Raw genomic sequence first — 25,950 nt, forward strand, 5'->3', positions numbered from 1 at the left:
AAATAAACCCACCACTCATGTTCCCCCATTCTTCTGGTTATGCAAATACCATCTGACATTATCATGACAAATGTTCAGTGTTCAGTGAAAGGAAGGAATTTTCAAAGGCGCGGTGCTTAAGTACTGCTTCTGTCACACTACTGTGACATCTTTTGCCCCCCCCCCCCCATCTCACAGTAAACCTGTCTTCTGTCAAAGCATTTTATAAATTTCATCTGCTTCTGAATGAAGATGCAAGTTTGTGTACTTCCCAATGTCCAAATTCATCTGCTTAATTAGAAAAAATGGTGATTTTCCCTTCATCAAAGAGCTCCACAGATACGGACCCATTGGATTGGGGACCTATATTGATTTCAGAAATAAAGACAGTTTCTCTTTCTCTCTGTGAAAGCCACTAATCAATACTCACTCAACAAAGAAATAATACATCAAAGACCAATGTTTTAGCCAACAGAAATAGACCTTTTGTGCATGGATGTGAAATGTATTTTGGTGTCCCCATAAAAAAAGGATTTAACTGTGAATAACTTCTGTAGCTTTTCAGGTGGATTGTAACAGTTGGTAAAACAGCAAGGGTAATGTATAACAAACAGGATGAACAGATTGAACTGACCGAACAGAGGACAGGTGCTGTGTATGAAGAGAGGGTCGGTAGCCATGGGGACCTGGGTGGATTTGAACGGGTTCAGCACAACAGCTGGGATTCAGGCAGTTTGAAGCCGGCTATGAACAACTTAACGCTGATTGTGTTTTAGGGGTAGTAGTAGCATTCCAGACTACTCCAGGATCAGGTAACCTACCCCAACCTGACCTCTGCCATTTACTGTCAGTTATTTGATACAGAATCAATATTTTGGGGTACAGTCTCTCTCCATTTGGAAGTCCATCAGTCAGCCAATTGAAATCCATCAATCACCCGAGTTAGCATGAGTCATTCAATCACTCGTCAAAGATCATTTTGTTGCCAATGTGGGTGTACATTGTTTCAGCATATTTTATAATGAGTCATGGCACAATATCACTATTACTCAGAAGTCTAAATAGAAAAAAAACTTTAATTGTGACTACTGATTTATTAATTACAGAGAGAAATTGTGATGAATAGAAAATAAGATTTGTCAATGGGCCATTCAACAATTGAAGTTGTTTTTTCAATTCAAAGTAAATACTTGAATTCTTGCCTCACTCTAACACCAGCTGATCAATGAGCCATCATTGGTAACTTTTAATAATTATCGCATACTTAAGGAACATTGTACCTTGTTTCAAAATATTTTATGTCATGGCACAATATCGCTATTACGCTGAAGTCTAAAAGGAAATTCTTTTTGCCAAAAAATACTTTCATTGTGACTACTGATTTATTCATTAAAGAGACCAATTGTGTTGAATTTGAAATTTGGCCTTGCAACGTATAAATCTGTTTTTTCAAAGTAAATACGTAATGGTGAATACTTTTCTTAAATTTTTCTTGTCTGCCTCTAAGGCCAGCTGATTCATATTCCATCATTGGCAACTGCTAAGAATTGCTGCATACTTATTGAATGTATTCATATGCAAAATAGCACTCACTGAAATGACTTGTTGAAAACATGCATATCAAACATGCATATCAATCTGTAACCTGGGGTTTTACTTCAGTATCAGGGCTATGGCCTTGTGTTTATCTTTGCTCTTGCTCTGAAAAAATCAATGTGTAGACAAAGCATGACTAAGTTTGTATTATTACTCAAATACCAAATACCTATTTTCAGAAAATGCACATAAAATTATGAGCTTTAATTTTAGATGATTTTTTCTGTGCTGGTGCATTTATCCATAGCAACTTAAGCAGCTCACTTTTGACATTTATCTTTTTTGACATTCAACATTATTTCCATATACACAGCTGGATAACACGCTGAAGCAATTCCAGAAAAGCACCATGCATACAACTGCAAAGCACTATCTGGAATTTAAAATTTTGCTCCCTTTGAGTTATGAGGCTAGTTTACTATGCCTTTTGCCTTTTTATGAACAGCATTTAAACCATGTTGCATAGCTACTTTTGGGGAATAATAGAAGAGACGCTCATTTTCAAGGAAGCAATCACAAAATCTACTGGTTTACTGTAATGTACATAGACGGCCACAAAATATGTGGATGAAGCAAGGAAACTTGCCTGTATTTAAATTAACTAGTTTTGCTTGTTTGAGTCTTTCTCATCCACAGTCTTACACACTTTCTGCAATAAATCTGTGTTTCCTTTTTAACATCTGTGGATGTTGCTGAATGTACACATACACGTGCTCACACACAAGAACACATACAGGCATGTGAGCATGCACACACACACACACACACACACACACACGGCTGCTCATGTAGATGGTGCCCGCTGTGATCCCTTCCCCTCCTGGAGCTCTTTGACTTGACCGGCAGGTCACTCCTAACCCTGCTATTGATTCTCTAATAAAGTCTGCACTCAAGAGGCTGAGACTTCTGTGTAGACATTTGCATTGTCAATATTTTCTTCCATTTGTTCTGCGCTCTGTGTCTGGAAAGAGAAATGTAATGTATTACCCAGCATGCTCGTCCCTCCCCGCAGAAACTAAAGGTCACGCAAGTTCAGTACGTGAAGTGATCAGGGATTCTTTAAGTTGGCAAATGGATAATACAATTGCTTAGTCACACTGATTAAATTCATTTATACCTCTTTAGCCCTGAAGAAGCTTGCATATATACATATTGAGTTAAGCGATGTTTGCTTTGGAATATTTTACCCATTTCCAATGGATAAGTGTTAAATGTTTTAATCACCTTGGAATATATCAGATGAGTTTGCATCTCAAACATATGGAAGGGGGGTGGGGGTGTTCTGGACTGTGGAAGGAGGCACGTTATCTGCAGAAGTGCGTTTGTATGACGTGCGTAGATGGTGGTTCAGGGTGTGCTGGGGGTGCGTGGTCTGTCCCAAGCTGCCCCCCCCCCCCCCCCCCTGTCCTGGCTCCCTCCGCTGATGGCTGCCTAGCTCTGATGGCCCCGCCGCGCCGCTGATCTCATCGGCATTCCGCTCACACCTCAGCGGCGGGCGCGTGCGCTCCTGGGAGCCCGCCGCACGTGGAGCGGGCAGCCGTTCGATTTGCCTCGACCCTTATCTGCGCCTAAAAATAGATCCCTCCGATTCCGCCTCTTTTACTTCCTCGTAGCCTCTGCGGGGCAGCTTAACCATTGCGTCTGGGCATGGAAAGAAGGAGCCCTTCTTGATTGTTTAAGACACACGGCCCAGCTCGGTGAAATTTGCTAAGCAAACAGTCATAATGACCAGAGCTTTCTCACTAGCGGCAGTGTGACTGTGAAGGGGTCTTCCGCGTCTTGCTTATAAGTCAGAGAGGTAGACACATGCAAGTGGGTTCTGCTTCAGTGCTTATTGAGTGATAAATGCATGGATGATTCAAATGGAAAAAGGCGATGATGTGGATCTGATTACAGGAAGAAGTGTCCTGCTGAGTTTTTGTCACCAATGACACAATACCTGTAGAGGACCAATTAATGCAGTAACACTTATGCTTAAGAGGATTACTCTCTTCAGTGTACAAAGTCGTGGGATTATGAAATGAAAGCTATTTTTGCCACTTTGAGATTTGGACCAAATTTGTCTGATGACCTCATCTTTAATCCCTGAAGGGAGCTGGTGCGTGACATTTTTGACTGTTAAAATTTATATGTGATGTGTAGTGGAACTGATGTGCTCCTCTGTGAAGCAATTATGGCACATTCTTTTCCAAGAATATGCTGATTGAGATGGTGACTATCATAGAGCAATTGCTTTGTGCGCTGTAAAGAGTTCGGAAGATTCAGGCCACTTGGCTGTTTGTCTGCTGTGAAGATGAGTACAGGTGGGCAGTGATATCCGTTAGCAGTGGAATCATTTCTACTGCTTAGTCACAGCTCCCACTGGCTGCCCACACTGCCTCAAGAAGGAATTCTCCTGTAGCAGTAGCCTACACACACACACACATACACACACACTCATACACACGCACACACACACACACACACACACACACGCAAACTCACACACACACACACACTCACACACATGCATACACACACACATACACACTCACACACACACACAGACACACACACACACACGCAAACTCACACACACACACACACACACTCACACACATGCATACACACACACATACACACTCACACACACACACACACACACACACACACTCACACATGAGACGGGTGGTTATAGACACCAATGTGAACCCTTCCTGGAGCAGACCACTAAAAAGTAATGAATTCTCATGATGCCATTTGTCACGCACAAACAGCTCAGTGAGAATTGTTTAATCATATGTAGCGAGATCGCCGGTATTGTGATCACACTACACTACTGTGTGAAAACATTGCAAAATGAAGACGTAGCACTGGTACATGTCTATCTGCATAATGACAGCATATCCAAGACTACACAGAGCTGACTTCCTACTTCAGTTTGAACAACCACTATAGAACCTGTAGGATTTCCTGAATCCAACTAATTGTGATAAAACATAAAGCAGGCCCTGTTGCTGTGGTGTTTTGTTTTTAGATATTTGCATTTTTTATTTAATGTGACAAAAGCTGATACAAGCACTTGAAAAAGCCTCATGGAAAATTCAGCCTTCGATGTAACAACTCTTACAGACTATCCAACAGCTCATAACAGGCTGAGGGCTGTAATGTTAAATTACTGAGAGATGTGTGGACAGCGTGTCCCAAAGGGTCTATGGTTTGAGTCTCTCAGGCCCTCTTAAGCGTGATTGTAGAGTACAGAGCACAGTGCACAATATGCACTTTTCAAAAAAGAGTAGCTAGTAAAGTTGCAGGCTGTTTTAGAGATGCTGTCCTCAGATATCCAGGATGGGGTGTGGGTTTCTGTGGGTGACTAAAGCAAAGTCATGGTCCACACAGAGTTGGACACAGTTCTGTGACCTCTTTCCACCACACTAGCATTGCAGATAATGTAACTTCTACCATTAAGTGAACCCATAAACTTAGTTACTCAGTTGCAGATGTACAAGCACATTTATATATCTGCATGGACCATGACTTTGCGTTAGTCACCTAAACAAACCCACACATTTGTACTGTACGTTCTATATGCTGTAGCTGTTGTACAAAAGTATAGAAAAGTACAGAACATTGAGTCATTCAAAAGAGAACATGAGAGTGAAAACAGGTCAAAAGTGTGTGTGTGTGTGTGTGCTTGTGTGTGTGCATGTGTGGGTGTGTATGTGTGTGTGTGCGCGTGCGTGTGTGTCTGTGTATGTGCATGCATGCATGTGTATGCACATTAAGTGTATGTTTCGTGCAAAATAAATACCAAGCAGTGCATTCTCTTAGTTTATAGAGAGAATATGTGTAGAAGCATGTCTGGGGGTGGTGAGTGGTGATTCAGTCCACCCACAGAAGAAATGAAAATTTATTGGAGTCGTATAATTGGCCATTATCTAGCCTACCTAGCTAAAAGCATCAATTCATGGTCATGAGCTACTCAGCTATATATATATATATATATATATATATATATAAGCAAAACAGTTAGCCAACTACTCATCTTGCTTGAACTAGTAAACAAAACATTCTGCTTTCACATATATTTTGCCCTTTTTCATATGGTTAAAGGAGCTTAACTGGACAGCCAGGTCATTTTCTGATTTAGAATCTGACTCTAGTTTCCCTGGTGGTTGGAGTCATAGAGCAGAGTTTGGTTGTTTCCCTCGCGATGAAGCCATAGGCCATTTTCAGCCACACAGGTATACTGATTGGAAAAATGTGTTGGGTTCAGGTGGCTTATTTTGCTTTTGCTGCAGCTTCCTGTAGCAAACACTAAACATAAATATTATTGAATAATTAATATCACATTTTACTTTTTGAAAATTCACTGTTATGTATGTTGTGTACTATATTAATTGTGTTTGCTTTGTTGCTATGCATGCATGCATCCTTTCAGTTAAAACAATAGTATAGCCATTACAAACAGTATTTATTAAAGTATAGCGGTAGCATTTCATTTCACAGGCAGGTGTTATGTGCCACCCAGAAACTTGCAAAACCCCTGAAATGTCAACCGAGGACAAGATGCTGCCTGCTAAAGGTTATTTCTCTCAGATCTGATCCAAAGAGGATATACTGCACGGAAATAGATGAAAAAGGCCTGTGGGGCAGAGACGACTGGGACCGCCTAGCTTTAAAGCCTGCTCTCTGCGGAGTAAAGAGTTTTGACAGTAGAGTGCACCCTTCACATTCGCGACTTAGCTTCCACATTGCGGCAAGACTGCGGAGCTCAGTCAGAAATTGTGGGTTGTTATATCTGTTCACAACAGTATGTCAAAAAAAAAAAAGAAACAAAACAAAAAAACAAACGACAGTTCTTTGGATAAAATGAACTTACTCAGGAAAAAAGGAGGTGCAGACCTAGCATGTGTTGTAGTCTAGATTGGTATAATACAAATAGGAAAAACAGAGTGCTCACACCTTTCTCTCGCGTTAGCTTGTTTTATGAAATCAACATTAGGTGTGCTTTTTTTAAAGGATGTTAACCTGCCCATCAGCTGAACGAATGTGGTGTGTGCCACTCACACTACTAACCGTAATAACAATACATGTGACTCATTACTCCATCAGTTACAGACAATACAATTGAATCACTTCACTGTTTCCCGATTCACAAATTATCAATGTGCAAAAATCACAGTACTGACCTACGGCGACTGACCAAAAAGGTTGTCTAAAACTGGGTTTACTGTATCACTGTTAGGACTGCTGCTGTCTCATAATCCAGTGGGCCCCTATGAAGCTTCCCTGGCAAAATGTCCTATGTTACCCTCCAGAAGTTTGTTAGCAAGAATGGCTGCGTAATACACCAGTGGCAAATGCAACTCTACCCTACACAGGAAGTCCATGACCTTATAAAAGGAAGTTAATTGGCAAAGCGAAACTACAGACCAAACGACCTGGAAATTTCCGCAGGGTCCTACATCCCGACAGCTACACTGGGCTAAGGCTTTGCTTCTGTCAATACTTTCCGTCATCCGCGACTACTCTCAAACCAACAAAGGCAATAAAGGCCATCTTTCATTCTCGGCTCTTTAAGATGACAGCGACACAACAGGTGAGCAAATTTACAGTGTGCTCAGTGATTACAGACTTGAGCTGCACCTCACATTGAGCTCAGCTTGGGGAATGAACAAAAAATACACAGAGAGCCCGTGTGCTACACGGGTGAATTTAATTTGCGGTACTGGACCAGCGCAGCTCTCTTCTACCATTATTCTGGGCTAGCGCTCTAGTTGCGCACCAGCCCCTCGGTAAGAAGCTCATTCCCTGGTACAGATTGCTGTTTTGGAGGTGTTATATGGGTCATAAAGATCACATTTTCAGAGGAATCTATTTAATTTTCAAAGCTGACCTTTCAGAAATGAGGACAGGGTAACAAAGAAGGGTCACGTGGTACCCAGTGGTACGGTAGCAAATATAGAGAGGAGGGGTGCTGGCTGCACCGAAAGGCAAATCTCTTCAGGTCTGTGTGGATACAACCTAGTGATGCCCTGCTGCTCAGGCAGGTGAGAAAACTAATGTCATATCTGCTTTAAGTGAGTGGTTATAATAGATTAATATAACAAAAATAGCATAATTTCCTCAAAACAAAATGCATTTGTTTCAACACTCCCTCAGTAACCTGTAAATATGTTCTGAAAGACCTTTGTAAAAGCACAGATAAAACATGTTTCTTGAGGCTCTACCAAAGGACCCTTGCACAATAGCTGATTATTTGGATGCTCAGTTCCAGCATGCATTTATATACTCTTTGAAAAGCCCATCTTTTTCCATTTTCAAACAATCAGATGCCTTTGTGTTGTTTATAAGGGAGAACTTCAGTTTCTTTGTGAATTGCAGGTGGGTTTTGTTAGTGTCGTTTGAGGACATGATTCTGTGGTCTCCAGTTAAGTAGGACTGGGCAACAATGGGCATGTGGTTGAACGTGCATCACTAACCAAATTAAAATTAATTTCTTAGTGGCAGATAATGAGCTCATTTTCTTTACATTGCAGGGGAAAATGTGGAACTGCAGATTTGTGTTAGAGATTTAAGTTTTTTTTGGTACAACCCACACTCTTACGCTGAGATGGACAATGGAATATGTTTTAACACATTCCCTGCAGCTATCTGAAAAATATACTGTGCATTAAATGAATTTAATTATTTATGCATGCTTTAGAAATCTATGGAGAATGGATATTTTGAGTGAATATTTTTTGGTTTCAGTTTGTAAGGATTCTCAGTGAATGACAGCGATACCCGCCTTGAGTGGCATGTGCTGCATTAGCACATCACCCCATTAGACAGAGAGCTGAAACAGATGATGAGATGGCTTATCCTGTTAAAGGTCAAGGCTGCTGAAAATGAAAAAGATGACACTGAAACCAACCCAAATGCATAGTGCCAGTGTTTAATTCAGAGCCTTTGAGCCATGCAGAAGTCGGGGATGACAGTGCACTGTAGTATGCCCTTCAGGGCCATTCGCAGCCAGCAATAATGGATAACGGACAAACAGTCCGTCAATGATAACCGGCAATCTGGTTGAGGAGTGGGCGACAGTGGGTGCATATATTTTCTCTGTATTTTTCTGTCTTTCTTGATTTTCACAAAACGGAAAATACATAGATGTCAGAACTCTGGTTTAAATTATTGACACGGCAGAATCTTTTTTTGCTAAATGCAATTGTAGAAAAACAAAATAGAATATTTCTGCTTTAGGGACCATTCGTTTAATTGGGCCGTGAATAGGTCTGATTATTTAGTTATTGATTGGAAAGTGTGCAAGACTTCACCCTGATATTTTGTCTGTCTGTTGCCAGTGTTTGACAGCTGCATAAATTGCAGTCAAACATTTCATTACTAAGCATGTGAAAACGTTGAGGAAACTTCCTAAATCTGTGAATTCCGTCTTATGCTGAAACACACAGAGAGTCCAGCCTTACCAGTGAACAGGAGTAAACAGAAAAACTCATAAACAGAATGCTACTTCCAGCAATATTAGGTAGAGCCAGTGATGCGTTCGTAAATCTGTAGGGAAAATTTGTGAAACTACAGATAATATCTTACAGAAATTCTGCAGGTGACAGAATGAAGCAGGCTGTTTAACACCTTACTGTCACTGTAAGTGGAGACCTTTTACTGGCAGCTCAACCAAATTTTTTGCTGAAGCAATTTTATCGTCATCTTTGGCAGTCTTATCTATCGCATCGTAAATTGTATCAGAATATTCTGTTGAACTGTCTCTGGAGGCCATAGTGTTTCAGTGTGGAGTGAGTCAGTGTTCATGTATCCTCACTTCATCATAACTGCTCCTTGACGGCATCAGAAAAATGGGAGGTTCATGTAAATGCCAATATGTAATATCTCATATATGATGGCTATGCTTTTGTACTTTCAGCAAAACAGTGATGCTTCCAAGAGCTCTCGTCATTTGAGATGAGTGAATCGCTAAATCACTTAAAGATTAATTGCTAAATGTGACACGTGACCCAGCATGCCTTTGGGTTGCGCCCTTCGTGGCAGGTACGGTGCCGCACGTCGAGAGGGGACTCTCCTCACGGCGGTGCGGAACCGACGGAATGAATGATGTCAGTTTGTGGCTTTCATATGTTACCCATCAACCCTTGAGCACCCATTAAAGAATGATGTCTATGTGGAATGACGTTGAACAAGGTCACTTTTATTACTCAGAAAAGCGGTCATGTCCCTTTTTAGCAGTCAACGACAGCCGGGAAACGCGTGAGCATCGCTGGTGCTCATATGCTCAATTAAGATGTTTATTTGATTATGTTCATATTACAGTGCGTTAATGTCAAATCATGTGTGTGCATGCTTGGCTGTGTTGTGGATATTATTTTGCTGTCGGTTCAAATCCTTGCTTTTTTTTTTTTCTCTTGGAATTTATTTGATTGGACAGCTGAAGGGAAGGCTGTTAACAGTATATTTGAGAAAGGAGGAGAAAGGAGTTATTGAGTGGTTTGACTGAAATGCATGTGAACACAGAATACTCTCATTCATGTGATTAGGCCATTTTGCGAGTTGCTTGTTTTTACGAGCCTGACAGTGCAGGTTTTTATGCTTCACTTGATGTAATTTATCTGACAGCTTCTCTTTGCTCCATTGTATCATGCGTGGTATGCAAAATGACAGCACACGTGCATCATTTGTATGTTCCCAGTGAGCTGCATTGATGCAAAAGGGTGCCCCATTGTATTTTCCAGCAAACAGTTCAGCCGGTGCAGTGCACTTTCCCCTTCGCTCAATAACTAGCAGTTGGTCTTAATAATGACTCATGGGCTGCAGTTGATAATTCCACATCATGCTTTTCCCCTTGCAGATCAGACCACAAGAGTTTTGACAGTTTTTCTTCCATTTGAAATAAAAATGATTTCATATTTGAATATATGTCAATATATATTTTCATAAGAAGTGTGTCACTCATAATGCAATCACTCATAATGCAGTTGTGTAGTGTAAGGGAACCATTAAATTGTCCACAATTCCCACAGTCACTGTAGCTCAGCACAATACACTACTGCTTCCCGTACTTTAGCTAATCCTGTGCCTCCCTCTGTAATTGTGTGTTTACAACCCTTAATTATCTGTTTTTAGCCATTATTAAAAATCAGCTCTCATATGGAGGGTATGGATACCTTTAGCAGTAGTGTGCTTGAATTCCTTCAAATGGCTGGCTTTCATGCGTTGAGTGGAAGTAAGGATCAAAAGGCAGGGACATCCTCTTCATCTTGAGAAGTTGTTATGTTGTTTTTTTTGCACCAAATCCCCAAAGATTCTGATCAAAACATGCAAAAAAAAAAAAAAAAAAAATCATAGCAATACGCATTAGCATAAAGAATGCAATTTCTCAAGCTGCCTACAGTAGTTTATATTGATGCACCTCTGTATCCTGTTTCATGGGCACGCACATAACACACTTTTGAGACCGTATGGCAACCTGCCTTGTGAGTCTTTATTTTTTCTCTCTCGACCAGCCGTGATCACGCTGGACCTCCTTTGACATCAGTGATAGGGCAGGTCTAAGGAGGGTGAAAGAGCTGGGTTAGCTGAGGCAGGGACAGAAGACAGAAATTGAATTTCTGTCATGTGATGCAGGGGTTCTGAGGGCATTTCTGAGTCATGCTGTCATTTAGCCCCCTCATCAAAGTGTAGAGCAAGGGAGGGAAGGCTACAGTGGGGCTTAAGGGTCACTCGTCTTCTGCTTCAGACTGAGCCTCAGCTGCTGATTGTCTCCTTTTAAACAGGGTAAACAAGCATAGATGTAGATTCACAGATCAAAGTAGCCGACGTTTCAAGGGCCTTAAGAATCAGAGTAGCCTTGCTCTGTTGTTCCGTGGAGACCCACTGCTGTCAGTTTGCTCAGTGTTGTCTAACCTTGGATATGTGTATCGTGATTTACTGCAGATAACAGGGCTCACGAATAGTGAGCGTGTAAGGACAGCCAGACAAAGGTATTGAGATGAATGAGTACACTCATTCACAAATGTGCAAACATTGTACCTACAGTTTTGGGGTTACAATGGCTTGGCACTGGGGCAGTGCCCTCAATTGTATGCCCTCAATTGAACCCTTTACCCTTTTAGATTAGTATTCTAAGGTACAAATATGACCCTGTGAGAGAACATTAATTGTATCTTAGAGAACAAAAACAGACCTCTACTGCACACATTTTTTTCTGACAGCGTATAGCAACCCTTGGCCTTGCTCGCTTCATCTCTAATTTTGCCAAAGTTAGAGACTTGAGATTAATTTGGCCTGAATTGAGTATGAGTTTACCATGCTCCCTCTGACTGGTAACACTTTCTGTGAATGATCCTTCGTAAGAACTATATAACTCCTTCACTAGCAGCACATACCACCTTTGTAAGCACTACCTACAGTATATATTCATACATGCGTCTCAGTAATCACAAATTGGCACATGGTTGGATATTGCACTGATTCAGCATGTGACATTGCCATGACATACCATATTCCTATGCAAGGTTACTGACATAAGCAATTTTGAATGCATATTATGTGCTAATAAAGGAGTTATAAAAGCTCTTATGAAGGATCATTAAAGGAAAATGTTACCCTCTGTCTTGACTCTGTCTTGGCAAACTTGACTTACAGCAAACGGGGCACACAGCTGGGCCAGCTAAGAAGCCTGTCACTGTGGAATAGTCAGCTCCTGACCAAGGTGCCTCCTGTCCCTGGTGTGAGGGTTCAATACCTTCATCTGGTTTACATCAGGCTAACAGAAATCTTTCACTCAGGTGAAATAGTTAAAAAATGTCCCAACCTCAGTTAAAATATAAGACATTTTGAGATGACATAAGTGTAACAGTCTCAGAATGCTAACACAATGACCAGCTATACAGCATTAGTCAGTGGTAATTAGATAGCAGTGACATTTGGATGTCCAATATGCATGCTATCTAAAAAGTAATTTATTGGAGAATCTGCTTTCTGTATTCCATGATTTTGTCTGCTCAGAAACAAGATGCTCACAGTGGAGAATAAGACCACTGGGTGCTCTCACAGATGCACAAGTGGAGAGAGTACCTCACTCAGAACTGCTTCACTGTTCATTAATAATCAGTTAGCCACCAGATGACATTTTCTCCTGCATCATTGCCGTTAAGAAAAGAGCCTTACCTGGATGGCTCCAAAACTCTAGGGACTCAGTTAAAAGCTTTACACTGCATTTTGACACATGGCAGTGCATGGTTAAGCGTTAATTGGGTAAGTGAATTTAAATGTACAGTAGCACGCAGTAGAAGGCAATGCGGTTGCGCTGACGTGGTGAATCCTGACAGGTTCCTCAGCGGTGCCTGCTCTCCGGCTGGTGCGGCACGTCTCCGTGGCATTAAACTCTCGGCATGCCTCAGAGTCGGGACAGAGGGCAGAGGCAGAGGCACTTAAAATTCGCGTCATCTCCCAATAACGTTGTTGACGGGAGGTCGGCTGCTGGCGGCTTCCGTCGCTGGAGCGTGCGCAACGACCCGCGTCTGTCTGCTGCGGTCGCTTTCGCGCGCTGCGGGATGAGAGCGGGAGGACGGTGCCGATGATGCCCGGCGTTTCCGCGCGATTCGTAACGGTCTTTTTCGGGTAGCTCTTAGTGCCGAGGTTCTAAGCGGCTGCCGTTCGTCTGTGTTTCTGCGTCTCCTTGGCTCCCGTCGCACTCCAGAACAAAACCCTTTCAGACGTCGAGCGCAATCACCCAGCACAGCTGTCCCTCTTTCTTAACCGCACGAGGGCAAGTTTCAACGCCTGTAATTGTAAAAAAAATAAAAAAATAAAACTTGATTTAATGGCTGTTTGGTTTAATTGCAGGGAGGAAATGGTAAATTTGTGCAAGCAGCTGATTGCGTTTGCATTGTGTCCTCCAGTAAACTGGAAGTTTTTCTGCAATTATTGGAGAACAGCCATGCTCTCAAACACAATGGTGCTAATCCTTTCACACTCTTATCTCAGATTCCTGATGATGATGTACTTCAGAAGGACAAAACAAGTGCTTTCGTCACTTTTACAGAATCTATGCACGAGTGGAAAAATGAAAGTATTAGGGGCAAATATGTAGCATATTTGCTGGTAAGGCATAAATCTTATATGGAAATATTATGCATTTTCACATAGTGCCATACTAAAGTCTTTGTAACTCAGTTTGTGTGTCAGATATGCAGGTGGTTATCAAGGTCTTGTTAACATGTTGATGCATTTTAGATTTGAATGACACAGAAAAAACACAATTCATCATCAGTCAGATTGTCACAAAATGTGAAAAATATCTCAGATTGAAATATCTATTCAAGGTCTCTTAAAACACACCCTCTTACAAAGACAGAATATAGCATTGCTACTGCAACCAAAAATCATTGCCGTCTTGCTGGTTTCATGTGTACACAAATCCAAGGATCCAGCTATGCAAACGAATTTGAATACTGTGCCAGTTAGCCAGTGCACAGAATTTTAACTGACTTGATTTAACCGCAGGAAAAAGTCTTATAACCTTATGACATTTCTAAAACACTTAGTCGGTGGAAGTTAACATCATATTATTATTTTTAATGATAATGTCCTGATGGAAATATGACATAGCGAGGTTATATATTTCTTCACCTGCTCTTTTCGGGCTCCTTTTTAAACGTCGTTTATCTTGCTACAGAACCAATTATAATTTAGAGGTGAGGCAGAGAAGGATGTGTCCTCTGCCTCTCTCTGAAAGTCACTACACCGCGTGGCTGTTGTTCCACCGCTGTGACTCGGGCCTGCACTCTCTGTCCAGCCCTTTTGGACGCATCAATGAACTGCAATGTCAATATTCCTTTTAATACGCGGACTGACATGTCCTTTCCCCCTCTGAGAAATGTCTGGTGGAGCTGAGAGGGAAATTTATTTCTTTATTTATTTATTTATTAGTTTTTTGGGTTTCTGTCATTGGGTGATTTACAGGCGACACAGAATATTAATGCTGTTAAACCAGTTACAACTGTTTTGGGAACTGGGCTCAATCAGTGCTTTGTGCCTGCCTCATTCATGTAATATTCAAATAGTTTGTCCCAGTCTTCAAAATCAGAGCTAAGGACATGAATATGTAGAGATTATACTGGTCTAACATTTGTCCCCTAAGGTGCTGAGCATGGGAACAATGGCTGTCGCTTAGAGTGTTTATTCTGCTACCTGAGGAAAGTCATACATTTGTTTAGCCGCAGAGGTACAACATGAATGCTAATGCTTACTGGTTGATTCAATTCCTGGCCATAAGAAGTGGGTGCTTGCAGAACCTCTGTAATTACGAAAAAAAAGGGCCTTCTGAAAATATTGTTTGTACAATGAATTTGTTTTGTGTTTATTCCAACTGCACATCTGAATGATACATGCCATGAATATGAAGGAACAGATGAAAAAACCATGCTTCAAAATGTATTGAACAAACCAACTTTCATAAAGGCAGCTATGCATTTTATGGAATTGTTCACTGGAAAAGCAAAATCAACATAAGAATACAAAAAGGGGTATGTGTTTCCACTGTTACTTACCAGACACTGTTAATCACAGAAATTTTACAAATTAATTAAGCAGATATCATTCCAGCATGCATAGGGTCATGCATAAAAATGCTAGACAGTTCTGGTTGCCTGTAATTATGGCTAGCATGACCGTAAGCGGATCATGATGTCCATGCATTATTTCAAAGTGCCAAACAGGCGACCTATTGCAGATCAATTTACCATAAATTTTCCATCTAGCTGAAGAGCAGCCAATTTAATCAGAAACAGTGGTGGGCCAGCATTCGGTTAAGTGACTTTACATTGGTGTTTCCATTTTTTTTCATTCACTATTAATCAAAATCAAATACTGATTTTCTGCCTCTGGCTTATTGTGTTGTTGCTCAGAGAAGAATATTGGTAGGTAGAGTATTCTACACCTCATCACCCAAGAGTGAATTCTCTGGTTGAGTAGGTGCCTGCAGTCGACCTGCAGCAGCTGTGTAAGGGGCGTGGCCTACCCGCTCAATGGCTACATTGCTCTGTGGGTGTTAGACCAGGGACAGTTTGGGGGCGGGACCTACAAATGCAGCTGTAGGAAAGGGCATGTTGTTCAAAAATTATTTATATTTAAACACTTTGGATAATGAAGAGACGTCCTACAATATAGATTATGACTTCACTGGATTTGACATACAGACCTGAGCCCGTGGGCTTGTTTGTATTCCTTACAGCAGGTATGACGTAGCTCTGTGATAGGGCTGACATGGAAGCTGTATGGATTTTAATAACAGCCCATTTGCAAGGCCGTGGTGACAGTAAGCTCAAGGTTAAACATCGGTCATCCATGGAGACATCAGAAGTGTCATCCTTCTGCTGAATTATAGATGTGATTCCTGAGCTACATTAACAATTCAGTGACGCCACCAGCCGTTGAGGGACTCTATAGGATGCTTCCTGATGTAGGAAGAGAGCCCTAAATACCATTGCCAAGTCAAAGCACTGCTGGTATATTTGAGACAACGTCCTTTAGCTCTGTCCTGCAGTTGTGCATAAAAACCTTTTGGGTACAAATTCAACATCACAGGCTGACACTGTCCAAATGACACCTGGCTTCTCATTGCTGGATTGTTTATGTTTTTCCTGTTGTCTTTACCTTTTTTTAAATTTAATCTTTATTGTTATCTTGGTGTTTGCAAACTATGCCTGGATTCAGTTCATTCTTTTATATCTTTAACTTTGACTGACAAATTAAATCAACATTTAATTGTTGAGTTTGGTTATAAACACAGTTGTGTTTGTAATATTTGTATTTTTTTGTAAGTCAAAATTAAGAACAAATGTTGATGGAATATGGGCCTACATGACATTTAGTGGTCTCTACCAGCTGTCTGAATGTTCATGCTGCCTGTTCCACAAAGCACCTTTGGTAATTCATAAATAGTAATTTACTCTCCTCGTGGCTGTTATTGTAATTGAAGGGTTGACAATGCATTTTTTTCAGATAGACCGTTTGCTCATACTGAACAGTAATGATTAAAAATGGAAGAGGCTTCATTTGTGTGATACTGTGATGGGTTTAATCCTATAAATCTGCTCTGTGAAAAGGAGGCCTAAATTAATGGGTGTAAATGTAGATGGTAAATAAGAGCCACAGCTGTAAGTACAGTATGTGAGTACTGCTCTGCCATTTTATTACCATTATTTATGTTTGAATCTGAATTAATAATTGAAGCAAACAATGCATGTATCTGAGATGTTATGGAGAGCTGGGTTATAGAGCAAATTTAAAAAGTGCAGAGAACCTTTTGTATTCGCTCTATTCTACAAAAGGCTAGGCTTATTAGGTGGAAATTGAAGGCAAATAAAGGCGAATATATCCCGGATATCATGAAGGGTTTCTTTAGACAGAGAAGGGCAAAGATGCTTTGGGTTTTCAAGACACAGTGCTAGATTCTCTCTAGATAGTATGCAACATTATGAGCCTATACAGGCTGAATGGTCTGCACTCTTCAGCAAACATTCTTATGGTCTTATGTTAAGTATTAATTGAGTTTCTTGTGGTTCTGCACAGAATTTGTTCGTTGTCTCAAAGAAAACAGCATACAAAATCATGAAAATAAAATGTATCAAAAACCATTTCTTAAAATTAAAATTTAATTAAAATTATCTGTAGTTATACAGCATTCTGGTTTCAACTACCTTAAATTACTACAGTACATGGGACATGGAATTTCAGTAGTGTCAGATTTTGTGTGGCATGATTGTATTTTGGGTGGGTGCAAGAAAAGTAGTGTTGATTTTGGACTGAAGGAGACCCATTTATCTGGAGCTATGGATGTTAATTTTCTTTTTGGGGAACTGCATGTACAAAAGTAAGAATGAAAGTATTTGTTCAGTAGCATTAGTTGCACACTCAACTGAAACTGAACACATAAGACAATGCAACTTTAAACATCTTTTCTGATTATAGTTCTGTGAGTGTGGTCATATTATGTGGGATAAGTTTGTTTGTGTGGATCATTATATTTAACCATCTGAATACTATGATACTAAATAATGTGTATCTTTTACATTAAGATGATTGTTAAGCTCTGTGTGTGCATGATTATTGCTGTCCTTAAGGGTATTTGTTAAGCACTGAAATGGCATTAGTGTGCTTATATTTTAGCTGTTTAGCTGTTTAGCTGCATATATATTCTTACATATATTCTTATTCTTACTGTCATACCATTGCTACTGTCAGGCTCCATTCCACAAAATCTTTGCTCTGGATGCATACACCTGCCTTAAGTAATTAAGTTAAACTTGAAATAAAAAACCCTTCCGGAACTTACACGATGGACCAGGGTCTTGCTGCTGTTTTTGATTGCAGGGTTTGAAGTGGTGGAATTAAGCGGTGCTCTAATAGTATTTATACGTATAAATCTACCACATTTTAAAACTGCAGAGTCAATGGGACTATAAGTTACATCCTGTTGCCTTAGAGCTGTATTTGACTGAAACCATGACTCAGACACACTCACCGCATAATGCTCCATGACAATGATATGATGGTAGGCACTGAATAGACTGTTATTGAACCTGTCGTTATGAGATGATTTTATATTTTTAATAGAATCCTCATCGGAAATAGGGCGTAGAGTCGGTTCTCCTCGTGAACACATCTATTCTCCCTTTGGTTTCTGGTGAAAGCATCCCTGTCAGGAGAACCCTGCCAACGCACCTCAGGGAGCAACACACCATATGCTGCAGTTTAAAATTATTCCTGAGGTCACAAAATAAGTCAAAAACCAGAGATTCAGGATCTTCTGTTTTTTTCCAAAGAGGAAACACCATATGGGTACAGATATCTCCTCACTAATTGCATAATTCCTCTCTTTTTTTTTACACATAAAATTTACAGAACTTTTCTTCGCCCACAGCATCACGTGATACCTTCAGCGGAGGGAAAGCTTTCTGTCCGAGCTCAGATGGGTTTTAGCCCACTCCTCCGACCTTGACATATCAGGCATGACAGGAAAAGAAAAATATCTTCCATCACATGGTTCAGCCTTACAGTATAGTTGCTGTCAGCCATGTTAAACTGTGTCTTTTTAAAGAGGCCAGATGATTAATTCAAACTGCACAGGAACAGAAACATATCATACAGTATTCATAGTAAAACTTGAAACAAACCCTCATTTAGAACCTTTGTTTGCAAGTCAAGTTTAATGACCAAATGTCGGTTTATTCCATACTGTAGTCTCAATGAACAGCTATAACTTTTCAGTATGATTTTATTTGTTTCTAAACCAAAAGCCAAACCGCGGTTCCCTGTTCGTGGTCTGACTGTGGTTCTTGACAGAGGCGTCTGGCCTGTGTAGGAGCCGTAAAATAGTGCTCAGCCGCATTTCAGGAAACAGCATTTTAGTGTGATCGGGTCCAGGGGGACAGTTTAAGCTTCTGTGATGGACACGGCCGTCCCGTATTTTTCCTCCTTCTAATTAAAGGGAGGCCCTCAAGGCACGTTTACATGCACTTTATCATCCCCTTACTTGATGAAAACGAATTAATCCCTGTCGTCCCGGTGGAAAGCAACAGCAAAGGCTAACGCCAAAGAAGACAGGAGTTAAAAGTTTTTTTGTCTCTAATAAGACTTCGCTCATATCCTGATGGAGGACGATGTTGTGAAGAAGATTGCTCGAGCCACAAAAGGATTTATTAATATCTTAATCCGTGCGGAAATTACCTGGGTGCATCTTCATCAACAGACACAGCTGGCAGCCATGCAATAGTGTACCCAGAGAGAGAGATGTATTTAGAAACCATAATGAGCTCGGATAATGGACATTATGAAATGGAACTGGGTTATGCGTGATGGCCTGAAAAGGTATTTGACAACATTAGCCTCATTTTCACTGACTCATTGAGTAGTCTATGAAGAGACTTTCTGTCACAGGGGTGACTGCGTTTTGCTTTTGTTCAAATTAAAATGTTTATTTGTGCCTAATTGAATTTGTGTGTAATAACATGATTTATTTATTTTCCAGCTGATTGCATGATTGATTTTGACTTGTGCAGAGGCTGCTTCGGCGAGAGAGAGAGAGAGAGAGAGAGAGAGAGAGAGAAATTCAGAAAACAGACATGGCCGATTGTCTCAAACAAGATGCGTGTACTGAACTTTGCACAAGATACCCAGCAAAGAGTTTTATATTCTAATTTCTCTGGGTGCTGTCCTCAGAATTTGGTCTCTGATAAAGAATGCAGGTCTGAAAATGAGGAGGGGTTACAATAGAGGGTATGCCACAGGGTAACGAGCCATCATGGTGTTGCTAGGCAAACTTTGCACTTAGCGATTATAAATAGGCCTCTGAACATTCTTGGTGATACAATATTTTTGTATTCCTGAGAGTAAAGCTGCTTGCACATGATCAGCGTCAAAACGCTCAACACGACATCAGACCATTAATTTTCCTAGGGAGGGGGTGTTGACGGCTGACTTGGCAGCAGTGATACGCCTGGCGTAGTGCGCGGCTCAAAATTAATGGCGAGTCGCAAATAGCTTGAACTTTGACCCAGTTTGATGCTGACTTTTTGTGGCACGTCCAAACACATTATGACTTTGTATGACGCAGGCAGATGTAAACATGGAAGAACAGCTCAAACAGAATGATTCACCGCTTATTTACAGTTTTTCAAACCCCCTGTCTCCCCTGGATGGATGTAGTTTCGACATCTGGCGGCACCTGACACAGGTGAGGTGTTGCTTGAATGATGAAACTGATCGCAGCTGATGTGCTTTTACTGATGGCGATTGTTCTCAGGACGTTTAAAACTGGGATCTGTACAGCTCTCTGTTATTATTTGTTGTCCTGTAATGCTAATGTGCTCAAGCTAGTATTGATCTACAATTCTCTTAGGTAGGTACCTGTGGTTTTAAATTAAGATTACTCTTAATGGAGTACTGTGTCGTGTGAACTTTCTATTGTATAGAGCGATGGACTAAAAAGGTCTTGGGTAGGTGAACAGTTTTTTTTCAGCTATAGCAGATATAGATGGGTGACAAATAAAAGAATAAGCCTGAATAAATCATTCTTCCATACAGATGTACTACATGACACAATTCAGCAGTTAACATCTATTATGCTCTGCGGTATGTATAAAAATTTTGAGCAGGCCCAGTTGACCTCAATTTTGGATCAAGACAGCAAGAGGAAAAGTGACTTTGAAAGAGGGTTCATTATTGGAGCATGGATGGCAGGAGCTTCAGTCACAAAGACTGCTCAACTGGCTAGTGTTTCAGTAGGAACAGAGACTAAAGTGATATGTGCATTTAGATCTATGGCATCAGTAACTTGGGTCAAAGATTATGGTAGAAAGTGCAAATCCAGTGACCATGATGCTTGTGCATTAGTGTGATATGTAAGGAAAAACAGATGAGCAGCTCTTCCTCAGATGACTAAGAATGTCAATGCAGAACATGATCAGATTGTGTCAGCAAGAACAGTCCGTTGACAATTACATAGAGAGGAATATTTTAGTAGGCTTGCAGTGCATAAACCCCTCATTACAAAGACAAATGCACATTTGAGAGTTCAGTGGTGCAAAAACCATAGGCACTGGTCTACAGAGATGTGGAAAAAAGTGATATGGTCAGATGAGTCATCCTTCTCCATATTTTCAACAAGTGGGTGAGTGCACGTGTGACGTACACCAAGAGAACGGTACAGGCCTGAATGCCTGACCCCTTCAGTGAGGGGGTCCGGTGGCTCTGATATGCTGTGGGGGAAATTTTCCTGGCATGGTTTGGGTCCCCTTGTCCGCTTAGAGGGAAGGGTCACTGCACATCAATGCAAAGTTGTTCTGAGTGATCACCTTTATCCTATAATGAAACTTTTTTTTATCCTGATGGGAGTGGTCTCTTCCAGAATGACAATGCCCCCATCCACAGGGGTCACTGAATGGTTTGATGAGTATGAAATGGATGTGAATCATCCCTCCAGTAGAGTTCCAGAGACTTGTAGTATCTATGCCAAGGCACATTGAAGCTGTTCTGGCAGCTTGTGGTGACCCAACACCTTACTAAGACACTTTATGTTGCTTTTCCTTTAATTTCTCACCCGTCTGTATATATGACCAAAAGTATCTGGACACCCCTTGGTCTGGGGTGGAGAAGGCCCCTTTGTTCCAGTGAAGGCATATGTTAATGCAGACATTCTAGTTGACCAACTCAATATTAATGCCCATAATTTTGGATGAGATGTTGGATGTCAGGTGTCCACATACTTTTAGTCATATAGTGTATAAATAATCAGGAGCATTAAGAGTTATTGGGCTTTGTCAGGAAAAGCACATATTTAACCCTTTAAGGAGTAAGATCAAAAATTGTGTGTTTTGAATGTTCTTAACTGAACATTTTAATGCTGATGTAACAATCACTACTTGTAAATGAAAGCAATGGAGTCCTTGAACACTGACTTAAAATAAAAAAATAAAAAAACCTACTCTTCAAACGGTTAAGGTTCAGTATGAATGTTAAATAGTCTTTTTACCATTTATTCTTATTTTTACATGTATGGGTGTTCTGTATACACCTAGTTGCTGCAGCAGTGTGTAGCGTAGATGAGCAAGCCAAAAGATGGAACATAAGAGATGTGTTATGATCGGCATCACTCAAATACTCCCTAAAGATGAAACGAGCGTTCTTCTGAGAGTTAATCACAACACGTATTACCATGTTTACTCCTGATGGGGAGTTATTTGCAGCAACCCTTTTGAGTTTAATGCCTGTGAGCTTGATGATGAGTCACTGGAAAAAATGCTAATTGTACTGTGTAAATGTGCCCTTTAGGGAAAGCTCTATCTGCAGTGCCTATTGTGTGTACCATCGGATGCATTAGTAGCAGCTTCAGGTCGAGATGTTTCAGTAAGCACTGTTGTTGGCCTTTCTGTTTTTGCCAGGATAGGGTGCTGTGGAATATTGACACTGTTGCCGTAGTTCAGAATGTACGTAACACTGCACCGCTAACTCCCCGAAAGTGTCTGTTGTGTTTGAAGCGGGAGGTGGAATTAACATTGGAAATTCAAGAGCGTGAATCTGTCAGTGCATCCTTTGAATATTTGATGTGTGACTTGTAACTCCTGTGTTCTGGAGTGGTCACGTTGGAAAAGTGTTATTTTTTTTTGCATGTCTGTATAAGAACATGTCAGCAAATGCATTTTCATCATTAAACAGTTATGCTGTGTACCCGCAGTACTTATTGCATTAAGCATTCTTTTTGAAGTTTGCTGTGTTTGTGTCCCTTGTGTGGGCGTTACAGGGACATTTGTGAGCAATGGCAGTAAACCTTTAATTTTTTCCAGTAGGCAACCAAACGGCCAAAAACATTAAATCATGAAAGATTATTTTGAGGAATGTTCTGGACATTTGAGCGCTTTCTACCAGAGAAATGCTAATTCACGTTAACCACTACCAAGGATCAAGCGCCCATTTTCAGTCAAAGAGGCACATTGTTGTTAAGGTCTTTAAATAACTGGTTTGGCTGAAATTGCTTGTGGGATTAGCTGCACTGTACATACAATGGAAATTAATTACCAACATTGCAACATACTCATTTGCTGGAGGCAAAGAGCAAGCAGAAATTGGCCCTCTGCAGCTAGAAGGAGTTTTCCTCACAACATGTACTCATTAGAGTAATAACAGAATACAAAACTGCATTCTATTCAGAAATGCGGAAAAAGCCAGCACAAAACACTTGCGGGTCGCTGAGTACAACAAGTTCCTCTTTTTCTTGCCTAGTGACTAAGTGATTTGTCAGACTCTCGTTTTCTTCGATGAGTGCGTATGGAGGAAATTGTCTGCACCATGTGTTCTGACAACAGAGGGGCTGAGGTGGGCGATGACGGTCACTTGTCTGGGTAAAAGGGAGATGGAATAGACTGTACTATGTTGAAAGTAGACAATGACTTTTTGGAAAATATAATGATAACAGCTTCATAGCAGTGTAACATATCACAATATTTTGAAGTGGCATTAATCTGCATAATTACCTATATATTTTGAAGTATTGATAGATAACGTATATATTTTCAATATATTCTGAAATATATTCCAGTTTTGTAAGTCAAAGCATACATACACTAAACTGAATGAATAATGCCGTAGTCCTGTCACATTTGATTTTTATTCACATCCGTCCTCTGTTAACTATGAACCCCTTTTCTGCCCCTAGCCCTCCCCACCCCAAATAAAAGTGTTGCCATAGTAACACTCAGTTGGCATATCTTTACAGGATTGATTGTCTGTGACCTCTATTTTTTTTATAGAAGCATGTTTGGCGTACAAACGAAAAGGGTTTTGGTCAATAATGACAATGCTTCTCGGAGGATGGGTCTGCTTTAAGTAGATAAGCAGATAATGGAGGAATCAGACACTGTTGATAGGACTGAAAGGGAAAAGCTGCTTAGTCTTGGAGGGATGAGTGTCAGGTCAGGTGACTGAATGAAATGCTCAGCCGGCAGGCAGCCTGGCTATCGAAGCCTCGCACCTGCGCTTTTTGGATTACTACCGTCTTCGAGGAGAAACGAAAACCTGATTTTTAAAATGTATGTTAATATTATTATTCAAATTGCAGTTGTTTTCAGCAAGGTCATCGTGGATTCGTTGTTATATGCTGTGCTTCTGCTGTGAGACTGGTGAGACTGAGCATGTACAGAACCATTCAGAATCTTGTACAAACGTGGGTATGGAGGTAACCCCTTGCCAGTCTGGCTTTGGATTTCTCATGGGGATTTTACATGGGATTTATTTTGGATGTTTCTCACCATGTGTTAGAAGGGTCTCTCTGCCACGAGTGGAAGATAGTCAAAATCATGTCTTGATGTGTTTGAATTCTATTCCATATTTCTCATAGTTAATAGTCTGCCAGTTTTTCTAATCAGAATTTCTTGGAATTCCTCTCCAACGTTCATTCCAATAAAAAATTCTAATTCATCAACAAGGTTTATGTTTCTTTCTGTATTTTTGCTATCTGTGTATGCAAGTGTGTGTGCTTGTAGTAGAACTGTGTGCATCCGTGTGTGTGTGTGTGTGTGTGTTCCTCATTACACTTCCTGCTAGATAGCTTCTTCAAAAAAAAAAAACACATTCCTCAAAAGCCTCCCATCACTCAGCCTCAAGGTTTCTGCTGTTGTGATTTTTTTTGTGTTTTTTCCATGCAGTATTACATAAGCATGCTAGGGCAGTGGGATCTATTCTCGCTCCATTTCCAGCACTAAAAGTGTTATCTGGGCTGTTGGATCCACAGTTGACCTTTTGATTATAGCGATGGGAGATTAATATCATTTTTGCAGGAAATAGGCCATTTTTTTGTTAATGCACACAGTGAGAAGTGAAACGTTATTCGCGTCTGAGTTGAAATGTAAATGTATTGGCCCACATGTAACAGGCTGGTGTTTTTTAACAGCATTTTCCGAACTGTTTTTTTTCATAGATGGAAGATATCATAGCCCGTATGCAAGATGAAAAGAATGGAATCCCTATTCGCACAGTGAAAAGTTTTTTATCCAAGATTCCAAGTGTTTTTTCAGGTAAGTCAAACTTTATTTTATTTGTTTCTTTTGCACATGTGACATGGGCATACAAGGTTAAGATGTTCAGGAGTGTGATGGATGCCTCATAAAAAAACAAATGACTTGAAAATAGTTTTCAGTGACCCCTAATCCAGTTTTTCCAAATCCATAATTTCTAGTAAAATTGTGTTTGCTCATTGCCATTAGAACTCTGAACCACAGGCATAGGTTTCATTTCAACTTTGGGGGAGACACATTGCTGAACCACCAAGTCTCACAAGCATACTGGCTACTCTAGCAATTAAGTCATATGAAAATATTGTGGGTGACATGTCTCACCCCAAACCTCCATGTATGCTCTGAACTGTGGGTAAAATGTACCCTCACTGAAGGATATGGGCAGAAGAGCTTGTCAAAGAGGATGAAATTCCCAAGGTCAGAGAAGTTAGCTGTCTCATAAAGCTAATGTACATTGCACTGTGGGGAAACACCAGGAATAGCATCTGTCTTCTGCACTTTTTCAGTGATCAGTCCTAGGGGGATTGATAAATCAGAGGAGCTGTAATTGTCTAAACATTGCATCACACTGTGATTTATTTTCCTCTTTTGGGTCCTCTTGTGGAGGGTGACCTACGCTGATTGCAAACAGATTTTAAGCATCCTGTGACCTCTTCACGCCTTTGTATTTCTAAGCACAGCATTTGCAGAATAAATATTAGCTCAATGGTACAAGAGCCGTGTTTCACCTGGGACTTGAGTTTAAATCCTTAGGCCCCACCAGGACCACCAATTTAAAGAAGCATTTTTTTTAAAGGCCAATGAC

The 25,950-nt window shown here is 40.6% G+C and overlaps 1 protein-coding gene across 3 annotated transcripts in view; it reads left to right on the forward strand.

The window, feature by feature from the left end:
• rgs7b (regulator of G protein signaling 7b) overlaps positions 1-25,950 on the forward strand; it is a 72,699-nt gene that overhangs the window by 8,922 nt on the left and 37,827 nt on the right. For 2 of the 3 annotated variants that reach the window (XM_035403740.1, XM_035403741.1), the window contains exon 3: positions 25,049-25,145. In XM_035403740.1, the coding sequence (XP_035259631.1) occupies positions 25,049-25,145 (97 nt within the window). The remainder of the gene's footprint in view (positions 1-25,048; positions 25,146-25,950) is intronic. The other variant, XM_035403742.1, reaches the window with a different exon arrangement.

The sequence above is a fragment of the Anguilla anguilla genome, chromosome 2 (genome assembly GCF_013347855.1).
Source record: "Anguilla anguilla isolate fAngAng1 chromosome 2, fAngAng1.pri, whole genome shotgun sequence".
In the NCBI taxonomy this organism is placed as follows: Eukaryota; Metazoa; Chordata; class Actinopteri; order Anguilliformes; family Anguillidae; genus Anguilla; species Anguilla anguilla.